Source organism: Lemur catta, chromosome 9, assembly GCF_020740605.2.
Source record: "Lemur catta isolate mLemCat1 chromosome 9, mLemCat1.pri, whole genome shotgun sequence".
NCBI lineage: Eukaryota > Metazoa > Chordata > Mammalia > Primates > Lemuridae > Lemur > Lemur catta.
In genome coordinates, this window is record NC_059136.1 from 406,105 (window position 1) to 433,125 (window position 27,021).

Below are 27,021 nucleotides of genomic sequence, written 5' to 3' on the forward strand. Positions count from 1 at the left end.
CCCTGCACCGCTCGCTCCCCCACGGGGTGGGTGCATCCGGCAGGTGCAGGCCCCAGTCGAGCCCCCAGCCTGGGAGGCTGCCAAGGTCCAGCCTGGGTCTTGCCTCAGCTGGGAAGAGGAGGCACATCCGTGAAGCTGGAAACCGAGGCCAAGAAGCACGCCTCCGCGGGCATCTGCTCCAGCCAGCAGCGTCCCTGTGCTGTGGGCAGCTCGAGGCTGGGGTGCCAGCGGGGCAGCCCCAAACCCCAGCGGCCCTTGGCGGCAGCTCCTCAAGCCGGACTGGCCGGCACGACGGCCGCTCTGCAGAGGCAGCGCCGGGTCCCCGCTCCAGCCCCCAGCCACGGAGGTCAGCCCCTCTGGGTGGGAGCAGGCTGTTGGGGGGGGGGGCTCCTGGCTAATGGCCCTGCCTGGCTGGGCGTGGCTGTGCCTGGCACTCACGTCACGGAGGAACAGTCAGCACAGCCAGAGGGGCCACAGGCAAACGGGGAGAAGAGCAGAGGGAGCCGGAACCCTGCGGTGGGGGAGGCAGGGGGAGGTCAGTCTCGGGATGGCTGGGTACGCCTGACTGGCAGAGGACACGGGCTTGTGGCACATTTAAGGGCACTGGCCCTGGTGATGTGTCTGTCTGTCTGTCTGTCTTTCTGTGTCCCTCTGGGACAAGGGAGCTCAGCATGGGGATGTCAAAAGAGGCTTCTAGAAAGGGCCTTTCATATCCCCAGGCCACCCCCGGCTCCAGACCGGCAGCAGAGCAGCATACCTCGCACCCCACAGGCGCCTGGAGCGCTGGCACCACCGGGCTCGGCCGGCCTCCCGGGGGCTTGGCGCTTGTACACCACGTGGGGCTGGGCGTGGCCGGGCCGGGCGCGGGCCCCCTCCAGGGGCTCGATGAAGTAGTCCTCGCCGGAGAGCTGGAACACGCCTTTCTGGGGAGAAGCACCGGCCACACGGGCGGGGCTGGCGGCGGCTGCTCCTCTGCCTGTCCCAAGGCCCATCCTGCAGCTGCCCCCGCCCGCTCCCACCGCCCGAGACGGACCCCAGGCGCTCGGCGCTTTCCTCCCACGGGGCCTCGGCTCAGCCTGCACCCTCCGCCTGGGGACGCCCTTCCCTGACGTCCTTCCCTGCGGGTCCACACAGCCAAAGGCTCCGAGTGGAGCTCAGAGGCCACCGCCCCGGATGCTGTTCCACACCCCCGTCCCATCAGGGGCAAGAAACGGGTCTGTGTCCAAATCTGGCATGATGGCCTCACCCGCGGAGTCACCCAGGCAGCCGTCCTGGGCGGGCGGCCCACGCCTGGGCCTCCGGCTGTTTTGCAGCCCCCTCTGCAGGCCCCCGACCGGCCAGCACTGTGACCTGCCCTCGGCCTCCCCAGCAGTGAATCACGGCAAAGGCAGCTCTGCCCACACCCGAGCCACGGAGATGCCAGAGGCCATCAGGACATCCTGTTCCCGCCTCAGAAGGGAGCTGGCAGGGATGTCTGGGCATCACTGGTGTTCAGAGTCCAGGGAACAGAGGGGCCTTGGGGAGTATCTTGGGCAGCCCGCCGTCCCCTGGGGGGGCTCGGGGCTCCAACAGGGAGCAGGATCTGCCTCCCTCTGACTTCCCCTCACCACACGGGGCCAGGGAGCCAGAGTGCTCCCCGCGTCCACCCCAGGGTGTGGAGCCCGGTTTGGACGCAGACCCCCCGCTGGGCAACCCGGCAGCCTGGCAAGTGCTCATCCGAGCCTGTGCCCTCGGCTGTGGAGGGAACCGCGCCCATATGCCCAGCTGCTGTGCAGGCTCAGCTGTGTGTCGGGGCACAGGCGCCACACACGAGAATGCTCTGCCAAGCGGATGGGCCTTCAAAGGCCCAGACGTCCTGCAGCCTGCGGTGTGGGCCGCCCTGTCACCAGGCTGTGTGCCACGGCAGCCCATGGCTCCTGTCTGTGCCTTCGAAGCTGAGGGCCCCCGGGAACAGTGGATGGCTGAGAGTGTGCACATGTCCCCACTCCTGCCACACCCCATCCTCCAGGGCTGGGAGGGCAGGGCTGGTCACCTACACAGGAGCAGAAGGGGCCCTGCCCTGCAGAGTAAGGGCTGCTCTGACCCCCACACAGCCAGGGCAGAGATGAGGGCTGCAGGCAGTAGCCAGCAGCCTGAGAAGCTGAGGCTGCCCTCCGGGAGCTCTGACCTGGGCAGAGGGGCTGGGAGGGGTCTCACACTTTTCCAACCGGGACCCGGACCTGCGGCTGCACCACTACCTGGGGAGTCTCGGGGAATGCACGTGTCTGGGCCCCAGCCCTGGGTCACCCCGTCAGACACTGATTGAACAAGGCCTGCGGTGACCCTGGCTCAGGCTGCACTGTGACAACCCCTGTCCTGGAGGAGGCCGGCGCCGTCACTCCCGTGTTGTAGGAGCGAACGCCCAGGCCGGCAGAGGAGAAGCCAGAGTCCCCGAGGGCGGGCGAGGCAGGGCTGGGGACAACCCCGCTCCCGCCGCCACCCGCGCACTCACCAGCCCGTCGCAGGCGCTGATGGCCGCCAGGCCGCCCTCGAGCTCGGGGTCCCGCACGTCGCCGAGCAGGTGGCAGGCGGGCGCGCGGGCCCGGATGTGCGCTCGGCCCAGGCCGCCGCGCCGCCGCGTCTCGCTCACGAAGCCGGGCGCCAGCAGGTGCGGGTTTGCGCTCAGGTTGAAGCGCAGCGCGCGCCCGCGGAGCTGCAGCTCGAAGAAGGCGCGCGCGGCCCGGCGCGCGGCCACGTCCCGCTTGCGCAGCGCGCGCGGCCACAGCTCGTAGGACAGGAAGGAGCCGCCCGCGTCCACGCGCACGGGGTGCACGACGTCCAGCGCCGCGCGGGCCTCGGTCGGCCGCCCTGCGGGGGAGAAGCACGACAGGGCGCGTCCTTGCTGGCCGCCGGCGACGGGGGGCGCGTCCTCCCCAAGTCTATTTTCAATATAGCAGCGGGCAGAATTCATTCCAGCCCGGTCAGATCGTGGTCCTGCTCTGCCCAAAACCCTGTAGTGGCTCCCACTTCACTCGGAGCAAAAGACAGAGTTCTGGCAATGGCCGGAGCCTAGGCAGGGCGGCCTCTCCGATCCAGCCTCCAGCTACACCTCCCGGGTCCCCCCACTGGGCCGCCGGCCTCGCAGGTCCTCAGCAGGCCAGACAGGCTCCGGCCTCCGGCCCGCGCACCACCGTTCCCGTACCTGGGACCTGCCTGGCTCAGTTTCCCGCTGGCCAAACCCCTCAAGTCCTTGCTCAAATGTCTGCTCAGTGAGGCCTCCCCGACCACTTCATTTTAAAACTGCAGCTCCTGGCGCTCCCTACCCCACTTTCCTGCTTTACTCTCCCCCATAGCACCTCTGACACCCTGTATCACCTAACATTTTCATTACTTTTTCTTTCTTTCTTTCTTTCTTTTTGAGAAAGTCTCCTAGAGTGCAGTGGCATCATCGTAGCTCACAGCAGCCTCAAACTCCTGGGCTCAAGTGATCCTCCTGCCTCAGCCTCCCGAGTAGTTGGGACTATAGGCATGTGCCACCACACCCGGCTAATTTTTCTATTTTTTGTAGAGACAGGGTCTCACTCTTGCTCAGGCTGGTCTCAAACTCCTGAGTGCAAGCGATCCTCCCTCCTCGGCCTCCCAGAGTGCTGGGATTACAGGCGTGAGCCGCCTTATTTGTCTATTTTCTTTCTCTCCTCCCAAGGGAAACTCTAGGAGGACAAGAATCTTTACATTCTTTGTTGAAGATTTAAGTGCCGGAAGAAGTGTCTGGAACCTAGTCATTTCTCAGTATTTGCTGAATGAATCTTTAGAACGGGGATGATCAGAGAAGTTACACTCTGGAGTCTGTTGGGAGGACGAACTGCAGGGAGCCGCTCCTCACACGGCAGCGCCTGGCCCCGCGGACCGAACGCGAGGGCAGTCATGAGAGTTACGACCGTCACCAGCCTGGTGGGTTTCACAATGTGCTATCAGGTGCCAGCGAGTTCTGCAAGTGTCTCCATGCTCCCGGGACGGGGACAGGGAGAGAGACCACCCAGCTGGGGCTCCCTGGCCCCTCACCACCTCCTCAGTGCAGCAGCTCTGGTTTCTGCCGAAAGTTTCCAGGGATGGAAACACCTGCAGACCTCTGCTCAGGCCCCTGCAGTCTGAAAAGCCTCTCCCCGTTGCTCTGTCCTCTTGGGTTTCCCAGTAAGGCTGGGATTCTTAATCTTTTTTGCCACAGACTCTGTCAAGAATAACGTTTTTAAATGCCTAAAATAAAATACATAGGAGCACCAAGGAAACTGATTATATTGAAATACGGTTATCAAAATGATTTAAAAAGTAGGTGTGGAATTATGTGGTCCTTGATTACTGCTTTGAACACGATCTAGTGGCAAATTTAACTATGGTAATTCTGAAGTAGTGCTGAGCGTTAACCTTATTTCAAGATACCTGCAGCAACTGTAAAGAGATAGAAAAGTCTTTGTTCTTTTCTATTGGTAACAAAACCACAGGTGCTATGACTACTATTGAGATTTGTTAATAATATTCACAATTGCAGGAAATGCTAAATTTCACTTAGAGGTTAGAAAGATTAAATACGTAACATTTTCTCATCCAAATTCATGGATCCCTTAAATTCCTGGTCCCTTAGGCTGTGGACCCCAGGCCAGGAAACCTGCACCTGCAGTAAGCTCTCCAGACTGCTTCATAGCTGAGAAAGCAAAGGGAGGCTCAGAGAGGGAGACAGACTGACCTAAAGCCACACAGCGAGGGTGGCAGAGCTGAGACTGGGATCCAAGTCTCTCGAATGGCTTCAATCTCTTCAGTAACAGTGCTCTATATTCTCACCAGTCCATTCCTTGTTGGGCCTCAGATTCCCCATTGTTAATGTGAAGGGGTAGATTAGATCAAGTTTTTCACACTTCTCTGGCCACCAGGGCTAGTCTTCAACATACATCCCGTGTGGACGCATCCACACATCAGAGCAGTGGGCCTGACAAGGAGATGGTGTTGGAACCCGAGGCCACACTTTTGTCCCCACTGTTCCCTCCCTGCAGGTCCCGGCCTCTGAGGAGCACAGTTAGGAAACTCGCTGATCCAGGGTTTCTCCCAGCACCAGGTCCTGCCCAGAGTGACCCCTGGGATCCTGGCTGTTCGTGACAGTGACCCCTGGGCCCACGCAAATGCCGGGCCACCCTGCAGACATGGCACCAGGGTTCTTTCTGCTGCCGCCTGCCACGCTGGCTTCACGCCGGCCAGGCTACAGACCATCCTCCACTCTGTCCCCTGCCAAACCGCATGTGGAGTGCCCTGCACACGCCAGTGGTGTGCCCCGCGCTGAGGACGTCTCCCTCTGCCCACAACTGCCCCGGCAGTCCAGGCCTCAAAGAGCCTTTTCAGGGAGTCATGAGGCCAGCTGGCTGGGGAGACTGGCTGTGCGGCTCTGGGAAAGTCTTCCCCATCACTGAGCTTCCAGGGGACCCAAGTGCAAGGATTTTGCAGACTTCATGGACAAGAATTTCTTAAAAACAAATTCCCAGGCCCCATCCCAGACTAACCACATGAGCACCTCCAGGAAACCAGAACTAGGGGCTGGGAAGCTGTGTGTCCACACGAGCCTCGGGGCGCTGTGGTCACTAGGAGCTAGGAGACCCCCCACCCCCACTGGAGGAAACCCGGCTGATCGGAGCAGTGCTGGAGGACAATGACAGACTGCAGGTGCCGGACCCGGCCAGACTCCGATTCCACACTTCCCGGGCACAGGGGCCCCGGAATCCACATGTTCTGTATTTTTCTAGACTTTCCCAGGGATTCTCACGTAGCTCCTTCAGGGGCTGGCCTTGGGAAGCCACTGGGCTGGATGATTTAAGGAGATTTCTTGCTCTGACAACCTAATAAAGGCATTTCGGATGACAATTCCACAACTGTGACCTGCAGACCTGTTTTTGTCTGTCAGTTTATTGATTTCCGGGGGGGTTGTTTCGGCTGCCACAAATATTGGAAAACATTTTAATCAATCACCAATGTTTTAGCATCATATGATCTTGCACAAAAAAATCTCAATTTTCAGCTTTCCTTGAAAAAAATCTACCATCCATCCACGTCAGGCCTAAATCCCCACCTGGCAGAAGGTGCTGGAGCCAAGCAGTGAATCCCCTTTGGAGAGGGCTACGCTCCACCAGACGCCACTGTCCCCACCACCCCTGCTGCGCCCAACGCCCTGGCTGCGTGTGGGCTGCCCCTGGGCATCAAGCTTGTATTTTCTCTCACTCAGTAAAGAACTGAGTCTCTAACGAAAACAGGAAAACGAGATTTCAAGAAAAATTTGTCTCCCCACCGGCCTTATTTGCTGACTTATGTTACCTGCCTGGTCCACGGCACTTGGTCTGCAGCGCTTGTTACCAAAGGTGAGGCAGCACTAAAGGCTCAAAGTCCAGGGACATGTGTGAGACACCAGTCTGGGTGCAGGGCAGGCAAGCCCCGCTCCGGCAGCGCTGAGGAGGCTGAAGCGGGGCGGGGGGGGGGGGGGAGCACCACATGGACTGAGGTGAATGAAGAACAGCTTCACCAAGGAGGGTACACTTGAGATGTCACCTGACATACGGGACAAATTCAGCTGTGGAGATGAGGAAGACATGTGGGTGGCAGGCATTGTGTGACAGACCCTCAGGGAAGTGGGGAGAAGCTACAAGTGAGAACAAGCAGCAAGAAGTTAGTCTGGGCCCAGGACTGTGTTCCGTGCAATGAGACAGGACGGGGTGACAAAATAACGCCCAGTCAAGAGCACGGCCCTTGAAAGTAGAGAGCCCCAGCTCCAGCTCCCAACTGGGCCACTTAATAGGTGTATGACCGGGGTCGTTTCATGTCTCTAAGCCTCAGTTTCCTCTTCGGTGCAGAGACTCCAGGCCAGAAAACATAAGGAGGGGAGCCCAGGTTGAGGTGACAGAGATGGAGAAGACAACAGTGACAACTCCACAGCTTTGTTTTAGGTGAGTACACCGGTTCCAGCCCGAGGACAGTCACAGCCAACTGGCTAAAGACAAGCTGAAGGTCGGGGGCACTGATGCCAGCCAGCCCTGAAGTCCTCAACCGCAGGAGCTACACGGCACATTTTTAGGCCACGGTGTTGTCCTCAAATGCACGCATGTGACTGAGGAATTAACCACTGGGGAGAAATGGCCCCAAGAGCTGGAAACCGTGTCCCTGGGGAGGAACCCACGCATTCTCAGTCTGGCTGAGAATCCCTGTTGCAGACCTGGGACAAATATTGCAAGATAGAAATTCAAGGTGAGTTACAAAAAAACATCCTATTAAGTTCAAAAACGTGAGCAGGCTAGGTAGAGAGCCGGCCTGCCCGAATCTGAATCCCAGCTCTCCTACACACAGCTGCAAGACCGCGGGTACATACTCAACCACTCAGAATCTCAGTTTCCCCATCCGTAAAACAGGGATGGTAACAATTATACCTACTCTCTGTTGCCGTGTGAGAAATAAATGAGTTAGTATGTAAGTGCTTACGACAATAGTTGGCACATGGCAAATGGGAGCTAAGTTATTATTGAAAATTAGCAAGAAAAGTTCTAAAGTATATTTACCTATTTCTTTAAAAACTCATTTTATCTCTTTGCCTAATGGCTTAATAAAATGTTTTTAATCAAAAAGAAAAAATAAAGACTTAGGGGTTGGTGCCACTTTGATTGCAATAATTTTTATTTTCTTGTTTTGTTCAGCATTAATTTTTTTATAATGAACTTGTATTATTTTGCCACTAAAATATTTTTATCCAGGTGTAGTGGCTCACACCTGTAATCTCAGCACTTCAGGAGGTGGGAAGATCACTTGAGGCCAGGAGTTTGAGACCAGACGGGGCAACAGAGTGAGACCCCTATCACTACAAAAAAATAAAAAAATTGCTCAGGCATGCACGCCTGTAGTCCCAGCTACTTGGCAGGCTGAGGTGGGAGGATCGCTTGAGCTTAGGAGTTTGAGGTTGCAGTGGGCTATGATCTCACCACTGCACTCCAGCCTGGGTGACAGACCAAGACCCTGTCTCTAAAATAAATAAATAAATAAATAAATAAATTTAAGGGCAGGAGGGGTGAGTAAGAAACTAAGTAACTTTCTCTCACTGCTGCCTACAGTTGACCCTGGTACAGATGTCAGTGGCTGAAACTGCACCTCTCAGTGCCAGCCAGTGGTAACTGCAAGTCCCAGTGCCCTGAACGACCAGCGGGTGCCCGCCCAGGGCTGAGCCCACCAAGCTACAGTGACAGCAGGGTGGCGGCAGGTGCCCATCAGCAAGACAGCCAGCGGCTCATGGCTGAGTCTGTTCTGACTGGACTGAGCTCCTGCCACCCTGGGTGTTAAATACTTTGAATATCGCCCCTGGGTGACAGAACTGTCATTGTGGTACTTCTGCCAGAGAAATGCCAACATGGTGTTGACCCTCACCTCCCTATTAAGAACCTGAGTTGCGATCCAGCCCTTCAAATGACCTGCAGCTCATGCCAAAGAGGAGACACAAGCCGGGATGGTGGTATGTGAGTGACACACGCACTCCTCTGTGAGTCCTGCTGTAGGAATGTGGGCACCGAGGGGCACGCAGAGAGCTCACGTGTGCAGAACAGCATGGGGGGCTGGGGGAGACCTGACTGGGCCCCAGGCCCAGCAACCCTAGGGAGTCCTTGGGTTTGTCACCGGTGGAGAAAAAGTCAGGATATATTTTCCTAAAAGTGAGCCCAGGGTGTGCCCTTCGGTCTCGAGGTGGCATTTGGTGGGAAGAGCCCCAGGCTAGTGTCCTAGGCGCCAAAGCAAATGACAGAGGTCAGCAGGCTCTGAGTGAGGAGTCCCCAGTGAGCGTGGGATGCAGAGGGCCCTGCGCTCCACGTCTGCGGGGACACTAGAGACAGACGCTCCACCCTGGGGAGGCTGAGCCCAGATTGGGTGGGGAGGGTGTCTGGCCGCCTCCACCCCCAAACAGCAGGTCCAAGTCGCAGGACTCACCAAGGACTGCTGACCCTACTGGATCTACCTGGAAGATTAATAAAAATAATGGCCGTTACATGGTCATCACTCTGCCCTGGACTAAGCAACTGGCATTTAGTATCTCACTTAACCTTAACAAGAATCCTACCAGCTTGGCCACCCCCAGCTTCCCACAGCTGCCAGGGGGCCTGGACCCAAGTTCATTCCTGGGGGAACCACTTTCCTGCTCCCTCAGCCCCATCACCGGGCTCATCCTCATCCCACGCAGCGCTGGGCAGTGGGAAAACCCCGACTCCAGCCCCAGGGGGTCGCTCCACTCTCTGAGCCTGTTTCCTCGTCCATAAAAGGACTTTCCATCACCTGCCTTGCACGGTTGTGGAGACGATGAGAAACAGGCTGGCACGTAGTAGGTGCTCATTAAATGTATGCTTCCTCTCCACTCCCTGCTCGTCGCTGCCAGACCAAATCTCCCTAAAACGCTGCTTTCATCAGCTGCTCCCCTCAACGGGTTTAAATGTCCCCCACGTTCCAGCCACAATCCCTGCACTAGGGAGGCAGGTCGACCCCAGCCCAGTAAGCAGGCCTAAGGCAACCCTGGACCCCGGACGGATGCCCGGGGACGCCCTCACCCCTGCTCACTCGTCCAGCCCACCCGGAGCTCATCACCCTTCCAGCTCCTCCCGCCTCGGGCCCTCTCCTCGCCTGCAGGGGCTGCCCCCACCCTCCGCCCAGCCCCCATCAGACCCCGGCCCGGGGTCTCCCGCTCCCTCGGCTGCTCTCGACGCGCCCGAGCGCGGCTGCCCGGCAGGTCGCGGCCAAACCAGAGCCTGGACCGGCCGAGGCTCGGCGGCGGCCGGCGGGCGGGGAGTCAGCCCAGGGCGGGGAAGAAGCTCCCGCGCCCCCTCCGCTCCCGGCGCCGTCGCACTTGGGGGAGGGCGAGGCAGGAAGTGCAAGGGCCTCGCAAGACCCGGCCCCTGCCCCGCCGCGGGCCGCGCCGGCAGCTCAGATGCGCCGGGCGGGGCCGGGCCGGGGGCGCGGCAAGGGGCCCGCGTGGACCGGCGACCCGGCGCCCCCGCCCGCAGCGACCCGGCCGGCCGCCCGCAGCAGCGCGGGAAGCCGAGTCCCCCGCGGCGACCGCGCTCCGTTCGGCCCCGCGGAGAGATGCGCGCCCTGCCCTGCCGCGCCCGGGGGACCGGAGCCCGAGCGGCGGACGGGCCCGTTCCCCGCGACAGGCAGGGTCGGGAGCGCAGTGGCTGGGGAAGGGTCCCCAGAGGCGCGGCCTCTCCCCGGCCGGACCGACCCACCCCCGTCCCTAACAGCAGGGCGGCGGGGGACGCCACCAGCTCCGGGCCGGGCCGGCACCGGGTCCGCGAAAGGGACAAGGGGCTAAACCGAGGCTGGCGAGCCGGAGGGCCGGGCCGGCCGAGGGCGGCCACCCACCTGGTGCGGGTCCGGGGGCGCCGAGCGCCAGGGCGCGGAGCAGCAGGAGGAGGGGGCGCAGCAGCCGCGCGGGGCTGCGGGGACTCGGGCCGCCGGGCATGGCCGGGCGACCCCGCGCGCACGCTCTAGTCCGTCCCGTCCGGTCGCTGCGCGGTCCGGGTCCGGCTCAGGACATGCCCGGCCCGCGTGCAGCCACCGGCGTCGGGCCCGGCTCCGCCCGGCGGGCAACAAAGGCTGCGGCGCCCGCCCCCTCGGCGGCCGCGGAGGCAAAGCAGAGACCAGCGAGCGGAGAGAAAGGAAGAAAGGGACGGGGGAGGGGGAGGGGAGGGGGAGGGGAGGGGGAGGGGAGAGCCCCGCCCCGCCAGCCCCGCCCCGCCCCCGGCTCCTTACCCCGCCCCTCTTGCCCCGCCCCCGGCTGCTTGCCCCGCCCCCGGCTGCTTGCCCCGCCCCCCGGCCGCCCGCCGCGCGGGGCGGGGTCCGGGAGCCCCCGACGGGCGTCCGAGCGCCCACCGGGTCGAGCGCGCCCCCTGGCGGCCGGTCCCGGCGGGGCCTTCCTGACCCGGAGCCCCAGGAGCCTGGAATTGCCGGAACTGCGGCCTCGTCCCTAAACTGAGCTCGGGAGGCGCCCTGCGGCTCGCCCCGGGGCCGGGCAGGCTGCCCGCAACGGCGGGGCCGCGGGGGCGCCCGGGGGGTCCCGAGGTGGACTCTGCCCCGGGCCCGGCCTGGCGGGCGGCCGCGTCCCACGCGAGGCGGGGGCCCCGACTCCTCTGCTTGTTGGGGCCCGGCGCACGGCGGCCCGTGCCGGGGTCCGCGGCCTCGCCCAGCCCAGAGCCCCCCGCTTTCCGCAGGGCCCGCGGGCCTGGAGGCCGAGCCCCCTCGCGCTCCCGGAGCCCCTCCGAGGGGCTCCCCCTCTGGCCTCCTGCCCGCACTGAACCCGGCCTTGCCGAGGACGCCGTCTCGGCCCTGCCTTGTCCCTCGCGACGGGACGTCCTGGGCAGCTCCCTCCCCGGCCAGGCTTCGTGTGACTCCGCGTCCCCCTCACTGTCCAGTGTTCCTGCGCGTCCCGCGTCTTCTTGTCTTCCGCCCCGTCTCCGCCTCGAGCCCCGCTGCCCCGGGCACCCCTGTCCCACTCGTCCCCAGTGGCCGTGCACTGCCCCTCAGCCACCAGGTCCCATGGCCACAGCCCGCGGCAGAGGCGACCCCCCTCGGAAGATGGGAGCCCCCACCCCCCCACAGTCTGTGTCGTGCTTCCCCAGTCCCTGCCCAACTCCCTCTCTGCCCACCCACCAGCCCCTCCCCAGCTCGTAAAACCTTCACTGCTCGCCCGGCCTCTACCCAACCACCTCCCATTTCTCCCCTGCCCCTTACAGAGCTGGTCTTGACGGCCAGTGACAGGGACAGTTCAGGCCACCACATCCTACCGCACACACACACCCTATGCAACAAGTGTCTGTAACTGGCACCCACTCACTTTTCCCTCCCTCTGGACACAATGGGGCAGGCACCTCCCGCAGTTGGAGACAAATACTTCCACCAGAGCTCTGTGGTCCCCTCCCCTCTTGCCTCCCCAAGGGGCTTGCTCCAGGGCCCCCCACTTTGCTTAGTGTCCGTAGGAAAGTTTAGTCCTCAGTCTAAAAGTATTCTCTAATCCTAGCACTTTGGGAGTCCGAGGCGGGAGGCTAGATTGAGGCCAGGAGTTTGAGACCAGCCTGGACAACACAGAGAGACCCTGTCTCTTTAAAAACAAAAAAGATACCGATAGTGCCCTTCCACAAACTGGGGTTCCTCTGCTTCCAGCCCCTCATATCTGTTCCTTTCTCAGACTTCTCCAGAGTGTCGTCCAGATTCCTCCTTTTCCCCTTTGCACCCCAGGCAAAGCCCCTCCTCCCTCCCCATCCTGGGGTCAGAGCCACCGCGGGTCCCACCCTGACCGCCCAGCGCGTTCTAGAGATGCCCCCCTCCCCACACCGCCCTCTGCCCTCCTCACACTCCACAGACACGGAGCGTTCACGCAGACCCAGGGTGCTGGGGACACAGCTGGGAACAGGTGGACGAGGTCTCTGGAGGACGTCAGGGCAACAGCCACGTCACAGCTGTGTAAACAAGACCAGCTACCCAGAGGTGCTTTGGAGGAAATAAAGCTGGGAGTGACGAGAGAGTCTCCTGCCCACGGGTGGCCAGGGAGGCCTTCCTGAAGAGGGGACGTTCGAGCTGTGAGACCAGGATGACAAGAAGCCAGTCATGTGCAGGTGAAAGGGAAAAGACGGGCACAAACTTGGTGTCCCTGAGACTTGTCCTTTCAGGGCCAGCTTATATGTCACCCCTTCCGAAGTCTTCCCTGACCCCTGCTCAGGGTTCCCAGCGTGCTTTGCCGCCCACCAACGGCACGCCACATGCCGTGTCTGCACACGGGTCTGCCAACCCCACACGCTGCGGTGCTGGGCTCGGGTCTCGCTGGTCGTCGTGGTCCCAGCCCCCAGCACAGCAGCCCGGGAGACCAAGGGGTCTGGGGAGGGGACGCACAGCCCTCCCTGGCCACACCACCGGCTGCCTCCCTTGACTCTCTGGCGAACCGCCAAGGCCAAACGGCAGGTTAGAGGCTTTTCTGAAAGGCAGCCTTGGAGTCTGTGTTTTCAGACCCCTCAGCTGACAGCTGTCCCTCCTGCTTCCCCTGTGTCCCAGGTCCTGGTCTTTACCCTGTCCCCACCCGGCTGGTGCCTTCACAGCCTCCTCACAGGCCACACCGGACACCACGGGTGCAGAAGGACAAGGCTGAGTTAGTCCTGCCCTCATGAGGCCAATAATAATCTAATTGGAAATCACGAGACCATCCGACGCCAGACTTTGGGGAGCAAAGTGTACGTTTTGAACAAAGCAGGAGATTCGGTATTTTAACATGTTTGATGTCATTGTTCAGAATGTCAAGTGTCTGATTAGTGAGTTTTCGCCTCATATCTTGATAGAAATTATTTCATTTATTTCTTAAATAATTGCTATGCCATATGACCCAACATCTCCAATAAGGTTTAATGTAGTTAAAACATTTCCAAAAACTGATCAAAATTTTAAAAGAAGCTATATTCTGCTTCTCAATATCATTTTTATATTTATAGATTGTTTAAAAGATAGGAAAGTGCAGCGGAGTGCTGTGTATTTAAAATTATAAATGAATAGATAACAGTGAAAAATGAGGCACACAATTTAAAAAAATAAAATGAAAGCTCTTTGGGCCTCAGCTTTTTCATCTGTCTAATGGAGACCATGGTTCCCAATCCCGTATTTCACAGGTTGTCCGGAGCAGCGGCTCTAACCAGGGGAGACTTTGCCTCCATGGAATTCTTCCAATGCCCAAGATTGGCGTCTGCTGCCTTTTCAGCTGTCACGTGCACAGTGAGAACAACGATTTGGGAGTGAGTGAGTGTGTATCCCATGTGTCAACACCATGCCTCACCTGTAGTGTCTCAGGTAAGCCTCTTCCCAACAGGAAGTAGACAGTATTCTCCCCATTTTAGGGATGGAGAAACTGAGGCATGGAGAGGTTGAGTGGCTTGCCCAAGGTCCCGCATTTGGAGGTAGGTGTTAAAGCCAGGACTGGCCTAACTCCAGAGCCTGGGTCCCTAAGCTCCCCACACCACTGCCTCCTCGGATTACCAGCGTGGGCTCTGTCCTCAGAGGATCTCTCTTTTCAGGCTCCTCCTTAGGGCTGTTTCTAGGGCTGCCGGGAGGGGCCACCCGCCTCACTAGGGACTGACGGATGGACACCGCTGAGCGCCAGTTGCCAAGAGCCAGGCTGATTTCCAAAGGGACCCTTAGTCATGGCTGTCATGTTATTTCCTGCAGTCACATTTTGTCTCCAGCTCTAGCCCAGGAACTCCCGGAGGGCAGGGCTCCTGTCTGAGGGGTGGTGCCTGAGGGGTCTCGGAGGGCTGTCGTCTGCGTCTAAGGTGGGCTGGAAGGTGAGCCAGCGCCCCCACCTGGCCCGGCCTCATCCTGGCGCAAACCACCACCTCTGTCTCTCTACCACCCCGAGTCTAGAGCTCAGTTACTGCCTTGGCTATTTTCTTCTTCTTTTTAAAATTGTATTTTTCTTCTTTTTCATGCCATGTCTCAGCAGTGGATGTTCCATATTCTTATGTCTGGAAACAGTCTGAAAACTCTGCTTGCTTTTCTGTTGTGTTCACTAAGTGTTCAAGAGCTTTTGCTGCTCATTGTCCTTTAACAATTGTTTCATGTATGTTATTAATTTTTGTAACAAAAAGGCTTGCTTCCACATTTAAAAATCAGAATCGTTGCTGGTAATAAAATGTTGGATAAAATGAATTGCATGGCTTGTTTTTCTTTTTCTTTTTTTTAATCAATAAATCATCTCACTCTTTTATTTATCCAATAAATACTCACTTCTGCTGCCAGCAGTGGAGCTTAGATGAATAAGAGCAGCATGAACTTTATTATGAAATTGCTATTGCCAACATTAAAAATGGAGTTGGTTATATAATTCTGGGGTTGGGAAGGATATGATAAAGGTGAAATCAACAGCAAAATCTATAGGAAAAGAAGTTTATAGATATGCCTATGTGAAAAGCAAAAACTTGTCCATGTCACAAAACTCCATAAATCCAACATCCAAAAAATAGGAGACCTAGAGAGATCAGGGAAAAGTGAGGAAAGACTATTACATAAATAATATTAAATATGAGAATTTTCTCAGGACCCAAAGCACATGGCTTTCTAGACTAAAGGTTTACTGGCAGACAGCACACAAAAAGCCCAACACCAAGACACAACATTTGACATGCCAGAACTCTTGGATAATAGAGAAAATTGTTTCCAGATTTTCGAGGGAAGGAAGAAAAATGGTCCGAAAGACTCTGTAATTGGATTAGCAACAGAATTCTCTCCAGCAATGCTACAAACTGGAAACTAACAGAACAGTGCCTTCAAAATTCTGAGGGAAATGGTTTCCAACATAGAATTCAATTCCCTGACTCAAAATCAAGTGTGACAAATTGGAATAAAGACACTCTAAGACACGCAAGTTCTCAAAACATTTACCTTCCATGCACTCTTTCCTGGAAAGCGACTGGAGGTTGTGCTCTACCAAAGTGAAGAAGGAACCCAGGAAGGAGGAAGACAGCAGAACTAAGAGACAGGTGATCCAACACAGACACAAGACGAAAGGAGGCCCCAGAAAATAGCAAAGGAAAATTCCAGAATCACAGCTGTTTAGGAGGCCAAAAGAGCCTCCGGTCCAGACTGAAACAGGAAGTTGGAGATCCAGGAGGGAGGTTTCCAAAGAAAGGAACAAAAACCAAAGGAATAGAGATCATGTGGCGTAGGCAGGACTCCTCAGAGGCTGGGCTGCGAACCCTCCGAATGACTCACTGCACCCGCCGGGCGGAGGTGAGACCCACAGACTCCACTCAGTTGCTTCCTGGCTGGACTCAGGCTCTCCACGTTCTCGAGCTGAGCTCCACGTAACGATGGAATGAGAGCGGCTCTGGAGTCACGTGTGGCTGGGGTCAAGCCCCAGCTCTGCTAGGACAGCTGGGTGCCCCCCTGGGCAAACTGCTTTGTCCTCCTGAGTCTTCAATCCTGAGTCCTTGGTGGAAAAAGGGGGGCAGGGAAGGATCAAAACAACACCCCATGATACTGTGAGCATTAAATGAGATGCTATATGGGAAACTGCATTGTAAACTAGCACTGGGCACAGTGGAAGTTCCTGAGCAACCTCTGCTAACCCAGCTCCCCACAGCCTTGCTGTTCTCATGGTGACGAGTGCGGCCCCCGGAACTCGCTCTCCCTCCCTGTGTCAACTGTGGCCCTCTGTGCCAACAGCAGGGCGTCCCCTGGGAGCCCTGGCTCAGACCTACCGAGTCAGAATCTGCATTCTAACCAGATCTCCAGGTGACCGATGGGCACACTAAAACTTAGCCTCGTAGGCCCAAGCCTTCCTCTCCCCAGCGACTAAGCTGCAGGTCCGGGGAGTTACTTGGACCTGTTCCCATAGCAGTTTATAGTGCCGTTCCTGTTATTATAATTATGAAACTTAATTAAACAGATAAACCCAAATCTTGTTCCAAAGGGAGAGTTGTTTCTATGAAAATTAAGTTGAGAATTTTGGAAAGACATGATTCAGGTGAATTGCTAGAAATACTAATAACTGCCTAGAATGAGAGTTCAGCACAGGAGGATTCTGGGAAGGAGGGGTCTGATACCTGCAGTGATTTCCTGCTGGAGCGCCCTGGGGCCGGGTGTCCAGTGGGGGACAACTGTCCGGTGGGGGGACAGCAGACCCTGCGTGTATGGCCCCGAGTCAGCGAGTCAGCCAGGTGGCTCCTGTGCACCCCTCCCTCAGCACCACAGTTATTCCTTCCCAGAGCTGTTTTCTTTCTTCCTTAGTTAACACGGGAATGCCTTCTAGGAGACTGATGCTTTATGTGAATTTTTAATCAATCCTTGAGCAACGCTATGAGGTGAGCATCCCTGATGCAAAAATCCAAAGTATAAAATGCTCCAAAATCTGAATTTTTTTTTTTTCTGAGACAGAGTCTCGCTTTGTTGCCTTGGCTAGAGTGAGTGCTGTGGCGTCAGCCCAGCTCACAGCAACCTCAAACTCCTGGGCTCAAGCAATCCTCCTGCCTCAGCCTCCCGAGTAGCTGGGACTACAGGCAGCTAATTTTTTCTATATATATTTTTAGTTGGCCAGATAATTTCTTTCTATTTTTAGTAGAGACGGGGTATCGCTCTTGCTCAGGCTGGTCTCGAGCTCCTGACCTCGAGCGATCCACCTGGCTCGGCCTCCCAGAGTGCTGGGAATACAGGCGTGAGCCACCACGCCTGGCCAAAATCTGAAATGTTTTGAGTGCCAACATGACACAAGTAGAAAATTCCACGCCTAACACCTTTGCTATGGTTCAATGTACATAAACTTTGTTTCATGCACAAAATTATCAAAAATAATATATAAAATTACCTTCTGGCTACGTGTATAAGGTGTATATAACACATAAATGAAGTTTGTGTTTTAGAACTTGGTTCCTATCCCCAAGATATCTCATTATGTTTATGCAAATATTACAAAATCTGAAAAAATCCGAAATTCAAAACATTTCTGGTCCCAAGCATTTTGGATAAGGGACACTCAGCCAGTATCTCCAATATACAGGCAAGGAGGACATAGATTAAGTCACCCGACAGTACCTGGCAGAGCCAGGATGTGAGGTCGATCTGTCCAACTCCAGACACGGCTCCCGGCAGCAGACACCGGAGCTTAAAGAAAATGAAGATGGTACAGAGGCATTTGAGCAGTGTGCAACCTCACCAGAAATCAAAGGAATGCAGATCCAAGCACTTCTTACCTACCAAATTTGTAAAGGTTTTTGTTCTTTTGCTACTGAATTTGATTTATATCAAAGTAATAAATGTTCATGGTTTAAAAGAGTCAGATTGAGCAGGCGCAGTGGTTTCCTGTAATCCCAGCACTTTGGGAGGCTGAGGTGGGAGGATCACTTGAGGCCAGGAGTTTGAGACTAGCCTGGGCAACATATCAAGACCCTGACTCTTAAAATATGAAAAAAAAATTAGCCAGGTGTGGCAGTGCACACCTGTAGTCCCAGCTACTTAGGAGGCTGAGGCGGAAAGATCACTTAAACCCAGGAGTTTGGGGTTACAGTGACCTTATGGCCACACTGCTGAACTCCAGCCTGGGTGACACAGCGAGATTCTGTCTCTAAAAAAAAAAAAAAGAGAGAGTCAAATTGTACTATGGACACATAAGCTGAAGAACAGTCCACTCTGCCCAGCCCATCAAACATAGGCATGCACGCACACACACACACTCTGCGGGCGGAGGGAATGCAATTCAAACAGGGCCCCCAGCCAGGCCTGTTTCCCTGCCACGACCTTGCACTACTTTCCGACCTCCCCACTTCCTCTGGGCTCTCCGGGCCTCCTGGAATGTTCCTGGGATCCTCCCAGCAAAGCAAAGCAAGGGGCTGCGTGGCCCGGAGTGGGGGTGGGGGTGAGGAATTGGATGGGAATCTGCAGCAAAAAGCCAAAAAGATCCATGCCCCTTGACACGGTCACCTGTGACCCCTCAGGGAGGAGACTATCCTCAAGGGAAAAATCAACACTGGCCACGTAATTTGTACAAATCTATCTGTGGACGCATTATATTTTCACTGGAGTAATAATAGTAGAGAGATTTTTTTAAAAGAAAAATAAATACATCCTCAACTTCCAACCCTCTCCCATCAGTCACTGCTTTCCCTGGCCAAATCCCTGGCATGCGGATTTCGGGAGAGCTGCCACTAGAGCCCCTGGGGAGCACTGGGCAGGCTCCTTGGAGGGAGGCTCGGGTTCAACTCCGGGTTCAGCCGTGGGGCTTTGGGCAAGTCCCCTCTCTGAGCTTGTGCCCCCGGTGTAAGTCGGGGTCACATTCCCTGTCTCATGAGGATGGGAGGACATGACCCTTGCAGAAAGCCTGGCACCAGGCCTCGCACCACTGACCACCACTTCTTCCAGGCTCTGGGTCACTTGCAAGGAAAAATATCCAGTTCTCAACCAGCTGTGGGAAATGCCTTTTGAGATTTCACTGCCACTCGCTCTCCGGGGTTCTTCGCTGCTGGCGTAAACAAGCTCTCGTTAAGATGGCAAAACTGGGCTGGGCGCGGTGGCTTACGCCTGTAATCCTAGCACTCTGGGAGGCCGAGGCGGGTGGATCGCTCGAGGTCAGGAGTTCGAGACCAGCCTGAGCGAGACCCCGTCTCTACTAAAAATAGAAATAAATTATCTGGACAACTAAAAATATACACATAGAAAAAATTAGCCGGGCATGGTGGCACATGCCTGTAGTCCCAGCTACTCGGGAGGCTGAGGCAGGAGGATCGCTTGAGCCCAGGAGTCTGAGGTTGCTGTGAGCTAGGCTGACTCCATGGCACTCACTCTAGCCCAGGCAACAAAGTGAGACTCTGTCTCAAAAAAAAAAGATGGCAAAACTGTGTTGATAGTTTACACTCATACTTTGGTTAATTGTACTGCTTCTGGTTTGAGATGTAATATACTTTTTATCTGAAATTGGACATTTCATATTTAATGGCCTAATAAAATACCAGGGCTTAGATTCTACCCCAGGCCTCTGGGGTGTGGGACCCATGCATTGAATTTATTTATTTTTGCCTCTGCACGAGGCCTTGTGGTCTGAAGCAGGAAACGTGCATTTTATTCTAACTGCATGGGGAAGCCACTGGAGTGCATTAAGCCGAGGGAGTATTGGGAATCAGCTCAAAACCCACCTCTTACAAGAAGCCCTCCAGGATTCCCTGCGCTTTAGGCCCCTCCTCCGTGCACACTCAGCAGGCTGCTGCTCCCGTGTTGGCCTCACAGGCTGATCTTTGAAGCTCTGCGGCGACATGTCCTTCCCCGACTGCTACAGACTTAGTCGCCTCTCAGGCCCAGCGCAGGCAGCCCGCGGACCCTGGGAGGAAGGTACCGGATACTTGGAGCAGGGGCGCCGCAGGGGAGGAGAGACGCCCTTATCAGGAGAAGGGGGCTCGGGGTCGGAGGGCAGAGGGCGCCAGGCCCCGCAGGCCGGACCTAGGCAGCCCCCTGGGTGCTCCGTGGCGCTCTCGGCCGCAGCGCGAGGCGGAGGGCGCGCCTTCCCCGGAGGCGCAGGTGGCGGACCGCGCACCGAGCCCTCCGGGAGGCGCCGGGAAGCGAGGGTGCACCCCCCGCGGGAGCGCTGGGGTGAACCGCGGAAGCCGCTTCCTCGGGCTGGGCTTGGCGGCCCCGCGGCCCGGCTCCCGGGCGGAGTCCCCACCTCGACGCGGAGTCCAGGGCGAGGAGCCACCGGTAGAAACGCGGCCCGGGGCCCTCGCGGCGGGGCGGTCCGGCTGCAAAAGGACGAGCGCCAGGTTCCCTCCGGCAGCCGCTGTCCCCGAGCGCGCCCGCCGGACCTCTGCGTCCCCACCCGCGGCGACGGAGGGCACGGGCTCTCCTTGAGCCGCTGGCAGACGCGTCGTCGCGGCTGCGCCCTAATAGCTCCGTGGGTGACGGATCCCAGAGCACTGGCCGGGCCTGGGGTCCCCGCAGCCTGGACGACCTGGAGCGGGTGGCGGGCGCTGGTTGCGGGCGCCCACTGTGTGCCCCGTCGGTCCGGTGGGCGACGTGCTGGCGCTAGTGCTGGTGCGGCCGGGTGCAGCCACGGGGCTGGAGCTCGGGCCGACGCTGCCCCTCCGGGCGGTGGACACGGTGCGCGACTTCAGCCGGCTCTTCGGGGACGCTCCCGTGCTCAACGTGTAGCCAGCGGCTTCTTCCTCGCGGCCAGCACTTGGGCCTGCTGCGTCCCCCGACGGTGGTCCCAGCTCGCCGGCGCTCTGCCACCTGCAAAAGATCGCGGTGGCCTGCGTGCTGCCGCCGGCCACGCCGGGCACCTGCTCGCTGCTGCTGCTGCTGCGCAGTGGCCGTCGCGGGTCCGGCTCCGACGGTCACCGAGTCGCGCGCGGGCCTGCGTGCTGCTGCCTTTGCGCGCCGCCTGCTGCCCAAGCAAGCGCTGGCGTCTGGGGGTGCGGGTGGACCCCGATGCCGCGCTCGGGGGGTGCGGGTGGACCCCGGACGCCGCGCTCTGGGGGTGCGGGTGGACCCCGATGCCGCGCTCTGGGGGTGCGGGTGGACCCCGATGCCGCGCTCTGGGGGTGCGGGTGGACCCCGATGCCGCGCTCGGGGGTGCGGGTGGACCCCGATGCCGCGCTCTGGGGGTGCGGGTGGACCCCGATGCCGCGCTCGGGGGTGCGGGTGGACCCCGATGCCGCGCTCTGGGGGTGCGGGTGGACCCCGATGCCGCGCTCGGGGGTGCGGGTGGACCCCGATGCCGCGCTCTGGGGGTGCGGGTGGACCCCGGACGCCGCGCTCTGGGGGTGCGGGTGGACCCCGATGCCGCGCTCTGGGGGTGCGGGTGGACCCCGGACGCCGCGCTCTGAGGGTGCGGGTGGACCCCGGTGCCGCTCTCTGGGGGTGCGGGTGGACCCCGGACGCCGCGCTCTGGGGGTGCGGGTGGACCCCGATGCCGCGCTCTGGGGGTGCGGGTGGACCCCGGACGCCGCTCTCTGGGGGTGCGGGTGGACCCCGATGCCGCGCTCTGCGGGTGCGGGTGGACCCGGCACCCGGGACCGAGCTTGCTGCCCGGCCCGGGCTCCCTCTTCCCGACTCCGTCCGCCTCGCACGCTCCGCAGCTGGGGCACTGCCGGCTGCGCCCGATTTCCCAGGGACGCTGAGCGCTGCGAGCCGGCGGATCCGAGCCCCAGCGGAGGCACTCTCCGATGAGGGTCACCTGCCGCTGTGTCCGTGCCAAGGGCATGGAGTAGATTGGGCCTTTTGGGGTTGGAGGGATGATGTCAAGGAGCAGAGTCTGACTTCAGGGCCGGTGTTCTGGGATCTCTCAGAGGGGCAGGGTTGGCCGGTTGGTGGGAATTACTGAAGACTGAGAGTGCCACTAACCTTCCGTGTAACCCAGCGTGAGTCCCATCCTCCCTGGGCTCCGTTTCCCCATTGGCACAAGGAAGGTTGGGGATTAGATGACCCCTGGGGACCCTGCCAGGTCTAGCACTTTGGTCCTCCCGGCACAACCTCTGCAAGCAGTGTGAACTCCATGCATTCCCTTTATGGGGTTTAGTCCTGGCTCCCACTTTGTTTCCCTTTTATTTTATTTATTTATTTATTTGTTTGTTTGTTTGTTTATTTATTTAGAGACAGAGTCTCACTTTGTTGCCCAGGCTAGAGTCAGTGCTGTGGCGTCAGCCTAGCTCACAGCAACCTCAAACTCCTGGGCTCAAGCGATCCTACTGCCTCAGCCTCCCGAGTAGCTGGGACTACAGGCATGCGCCACCATGCCCAGCTAATTTTTTCTATATATATTTTTTTAGCCATATAACAGTGTCGCCACACCAGCGGGCTTGTTCTCAGTGCCCAGGCTGGAAGCATCTTAGCTCCTTGCTGTGCTTGTCCACTTAAAGGGAAAATAATTTTTTTTGGAAGAAGAGAAACAGAGTGGCTCACAGATAGTTCCAAACCTCGATTATTTTTCGTGATGTTCTTTTTAAAGTGGGTCATTTGTCACTCGTTTCTCCCTCATGTGCAGAGGAATGTGTTTTATGGGAGCAACAGAAAGGAGAAAGGGCCCCTCCTGGAGTTCCCTGTCTTCCCCCAGCCCATCCCTCCAGCTAGGACCAGCCCTGGGAACCACAGGGTGGGACACGCGATGCCCTCCCAAGAGAATGAAAGGTCAGAACGAATAGCGTATTAGCTAGAACTCCAGGGCAACAGTCACTTCTAAAGCCATTCTGTTTAAAGAATATTGCAGGAAGTTACACCAGCTACTCCATAAACACCACACGGTAGACAGCAGCGAGGCAAAGACATTCAACCCGGAGTCCGTCTGGTCAGAAGCCCCTGCTCTGCCTGGAATGTGACCTGAAGGAAGTGACTTTGCCTCTCTAAGCCTCATTTCCACCTATGAAATGAGGGGTTGAGAATTCCTTGTGCATTTTCCAGATCAGTAGTTAAGTTTTAGCCGCTCTGTGTTCTGTTCTAATTGCTCTTCGTCGTGTGCAAATTGTTTTTCAGGTCACTTCTTGCCACAAAGCTAAGATCTTATGAAAGACCACTGCCACTTAACTGGTAGGTCCCGTGGGTTGTTTCCTTTATGGAGGTCAGGGCGAACTGGGAAGGGCCCTGTTAGGAAAGCTTCAGGTTGCTCACCCAGAGGGGCCCGTGGACCTTAGGAAGGGGCCGATCAAATAAACACACACAGTGCTGGTCCCGGACGGTGTGCCCAGCTCTGTGCTGCGGTGCGGCAATGGGACCCCAGTGTGCCGAGAGACACCCAAGCAGGGGTGCGCCCAGCATGGGCCCCACTCAGCCCTGCGGGGCGTGAGGAGGAAGGCCCGGTGTCTGTCTGGATGGAGCGAACGGAAGGGCGAGAAGTCAGGGAGTGCGGAGAGGAGGGCCACAAAGGAAACGTGTGCGGAAGTGTAGAGTAAATGAGATTTCTGAGAAAGAGCAAACCCCAAGCTCGTAGAGCAACAAGAGCGATGAGCTGGCATTTGTTGTGGACTTAACAATGAGGCAGGCACAGCGCCTTGTGTGTGTTTTGTCCTCACAAAGGGTTGGAGCTGCATAGTGTTTTCCACTGCACGGAGGAACTGAGGCTCAGAGAGGTTCGGAAGTTGCCAGTGCTCACACAGCTTGGAGGTGGCACAGCAAGAGTTTCGAACCACAGCTCCCTGGCTCCGGTGCCCAAAGTCCCCATCGCCATTGGCTCATCTGGTGCTGAGAAGGGGGCAAAGTGCTCCAAGAGGCCCAATGAAAACGGACATCCTGGCACAGAGGTGACAAGAAGCCAGGTCCCCGGGAAAGAGCAGGTGCTCTGGACGAGGGAGTGGACGCGGGGCTGGCTTGCGTCCGACGCTGCTGGGGAGGGCAGGAGGGCGAGGGGTGGTGGCCTGAATGATGCAGGAGCACATCTGACACTGTCACTCATCCCAGCACAGCTTGGTCCCCTCAGTGGCATGCTGGGGGGGGTGGGGTGGGAGGGGCAGCCCTCGGGCTCCAAGTGGGTGGGGTCGTGCAGCCATCTACCTGTGCCACGAGGGGGGTGACCGGGTGGCCGAAAGAGCATGTCAGCTCCTACAGGTGACACCTGCTCCTCACAGCAGCTGGGGCCTGGCAGCTCACCCCGTCCCGCCTCTGTGCCCAATGCCCCCCTGAGGAGGGCAGGCCACGGCCAGCAGATCTGGGGGACCCCTGACCCTGCCGCCCTTTTCCTCAGGAAGGGACAGCAGGGCCTTTCTCTCTGCCCCATGCCACCGCATCCCAGCTCCTCCATGGAAGCTTCCAGGCGTTGGAACCCCAGGCAGAAATGTTCTGGCCCCTCCTTCAGCCCCGGCCTGCTCTCTTGGGAGCCTCTGTTTCCCTGCCTCCTGCCCCCGCGTGCCTGGGCCCTTGCTGTCTGTCTGTCCGTGACACTCCTGGCCGTCCACTGGCCCCGCGTCCTGCGGTCCCTCCACAGTCTGGGCACAGAGTGTGTTTCCGCGTCGTCTCTTCGACTACCCGCTGTCAGTGTCCGTGTCTGATTTTTCTCGCACACGGTCGGCTCCCAGGAAATGTTCAGTGCGTGTGAGCAGCACCTTGTGTGTCCTCACTGTCCAGTCTGCCTGTTGCGATGTCCTCAGCCGCCTGCCCACCCCCCACCCCGCAGCCGGAGCACAGGCTGCAAAGCCCCCCGGGCTCTACCGATAGACGACTCGCCTGAAATGCAAGCCCCCGCGGGAACGGCCGCTGGGCTGGGCCTCCCCTGCACTCCTGCGTGTTCAGCTGCCGCCTGGTCCTCTGGGGCGTCATCTCAATCCTCACAGCGTCTGTGGGAACTGGGTGACATCACTGTCCCCATTTCATGGGGGGTAAACTGAGGCTCCAAGCAGAGGCACACAGCCAATCAGCAACGAAGCTGGCGATCCCGGGCTGCCTGTGACAGGAGTTGTCCGGCTGGAGTGAATCGGGGCAGACGTGGTACGAGCCGGTGTGGAGATGGTGTTTTCTGCAGTTTGACCTTGGTTTTGTTACTGGGATTTCAGAGACAGCACAGCAGTTGTTTTATCTTTTTTTCTTAAGCATAAAAACGAGGTTTGTTGAGGGAGAGAAAGACGGTTTACAGAGCAAGAGCAAGATACGTTCCCCCCAGATGACAACGGGCCCCTGTCGCAGCCAGAGGCCTGTTTGATCTTAACAGCAGCTGAGAGGTGACCGTCCTCGAGCCCCTGGAGATACGGGGGTTGCAGGAGACGGGTGGCCGAGGGCTGACAGCAGAGACTTCCAGACACTGTCTGGGAAATGGAGTCACAGGCACGCAGCCCTGTTCCTCGTCCTGCCAGCGGGAGACCTGGCAGCAGAGCCCTTGGGGCTGCGCCTAAGTCCCTTCCAGCCAGTCAGGAAATGCTTGAGAGGCCCCTGTGAGCAAAAGGCCACATTCAAGAGCTTGTCAGTTGACTGGTACGCCATGGTGACGGTGCGGGCACTGGGGCCACACCGATTTATGCACCTTCCAGCTCTACCATTGGTTAGCTGTGTGACCCCGCGCAAGTGACTCAACCACTCTGTGCCTCGTTTCCTCGTTTCCTCGTTCTTACGATGCTAACAGCACTCCCTTCCTCCCGGGATTGCTATGAGGTTTGCACGAGCTGACAGTGGCCAGCACTTAGGAAGGTGCCAGGACTTGGGAAATGAGAAGCAGGAGGGGACTGGGGTGGGGGGTGGGCGATCGGAGGCTCTGGACGTGCCGGTGGCCAGGGCTCTGTGAGGCTCAGCTCTGCCACCCGCTGGCTGCGGGGTATCGGACAGGTCATTTAAAAAGTGCCCCACAGAGTGGAGGCTCCGCAGATGGCCGCTGCTGTCCCCGAGTGCTGGCTAAGTGCTCCTGGCCTGCTGCCTGCCCCTTCCAGAGCGGGGAGGGGACATTCATCTGCGAGAGGCTGGAAAGGACAAAGAGCCCCCGCGGGGCACAATGGCACCATTGTGAGCTCACAGGGCTCACGATTCCCTTCTGTCCTTTCAACCTGAAGGGGCCCTGTGGGGGCGGGTGGCAGTGGCGTGGGGGCCCACCCGAGTCCCACCAGCGGTGGCCACAGGGAAGATCAGCATACAGGACACGGGGGGGACAGCCCTGCAGGGTCCTCCTGCCTGGGTCCCTTGCTGTGTAAGGAGGAACCGGGCTCAGAGTGGGGAACAGACCCGTCGGCGCCGCAGGGCACACGCGAGCAGAGCTGGGGCTGGAACCAGAGACTCCCGCGTGGGCACCAGAGCCCCGGCTGCTCTGAGTCTCACGTTCCCAGATGGCATCTTGGACATTTGAACTTTAGACATTCGACCTTTTCTCCAAACAGAGTTGTATATTCTATCCGTAAACACGCTGCCAAGATGCAAAGAAGCAGACGTTTGTCTTGCAACTTAAATATTTAGAATGTATCTAAACTCTTATCATCCTGTTTTGGCATTTTTTCTTCTTTTTAAAATAACAGCTCATGGAGATATAATTTATACACCACAAAATTCACCCTTTTCAACTGTACAATTCAGTGGTTTTCGGCGTGTGTGTATGTGTGCGATCGTCACGACCATCTAATTGTAGAACATTTTCTCCATCCTTCCTCCCAGCCCCTGGCAACCGTTGATCTACCTTCTACCTCTGTGGATCTGCCTCTTCTAGAGGTTTCTTATAAATGGAGTCACACGCCATGTGGCCTTTTGTGACCGGCTTTTCTCACTGAGTGTGGTATTTCCGAGGTACATCCACGCTGTGATACGTGTTGCTACTTCATTTCCGTTATGGCTGAATAATACGGAATGTGACACTACGGAACATTTTATTCATTTAGTCACCCGCTGATGGACATTTGGTTTGTGCCCACTTTCTGGCAATTACAAATAACGCTGCCACAGACGTCCGAGGGTAGAGCGGCTGAGTCCTGCACAACCTTCAGAGGAACTGCCAGGCCGTGACAGTGCCACCCACAGCGTGCGAGGGTCCCGGTTTCCCCACCCCTCTCCAGCACTTGCTAGGGTCTGCCTTTGGTCACAGCT

The 27,021-nt window shown here is 57.9% G+C and overlaps 1 protein-coding gene across 1 annotated transcript in view; it reads right to left on the minus strand.

Annotated features, from left to right (window-relative positions):
* The window catches only part of ADAMTS7 (ADAM metallopeptidase with thrombospondin type 1 motif 7), a 32,408-nt gene extending 21,761 nt beyond the window's left edge, over positions 1 to 10,647 (minus strand). The window contains 3 exon segments of the mRNA XM_045560872.1: positions 758 to 923; positions 2,492 to 2,847; positions 10,393 to 10,647. Coding sequence (XP_045416828.1) covers positions 758 to 923; positions 2,492 to 2,847; positions 10,393 to 10,492 — 622 coding nt within the window. The 5' untranslated portion in view covers positions 10,493 to 10,647.
* Positions 10,648 to 27,021: the final 16,374 nt, after the last annotated feature.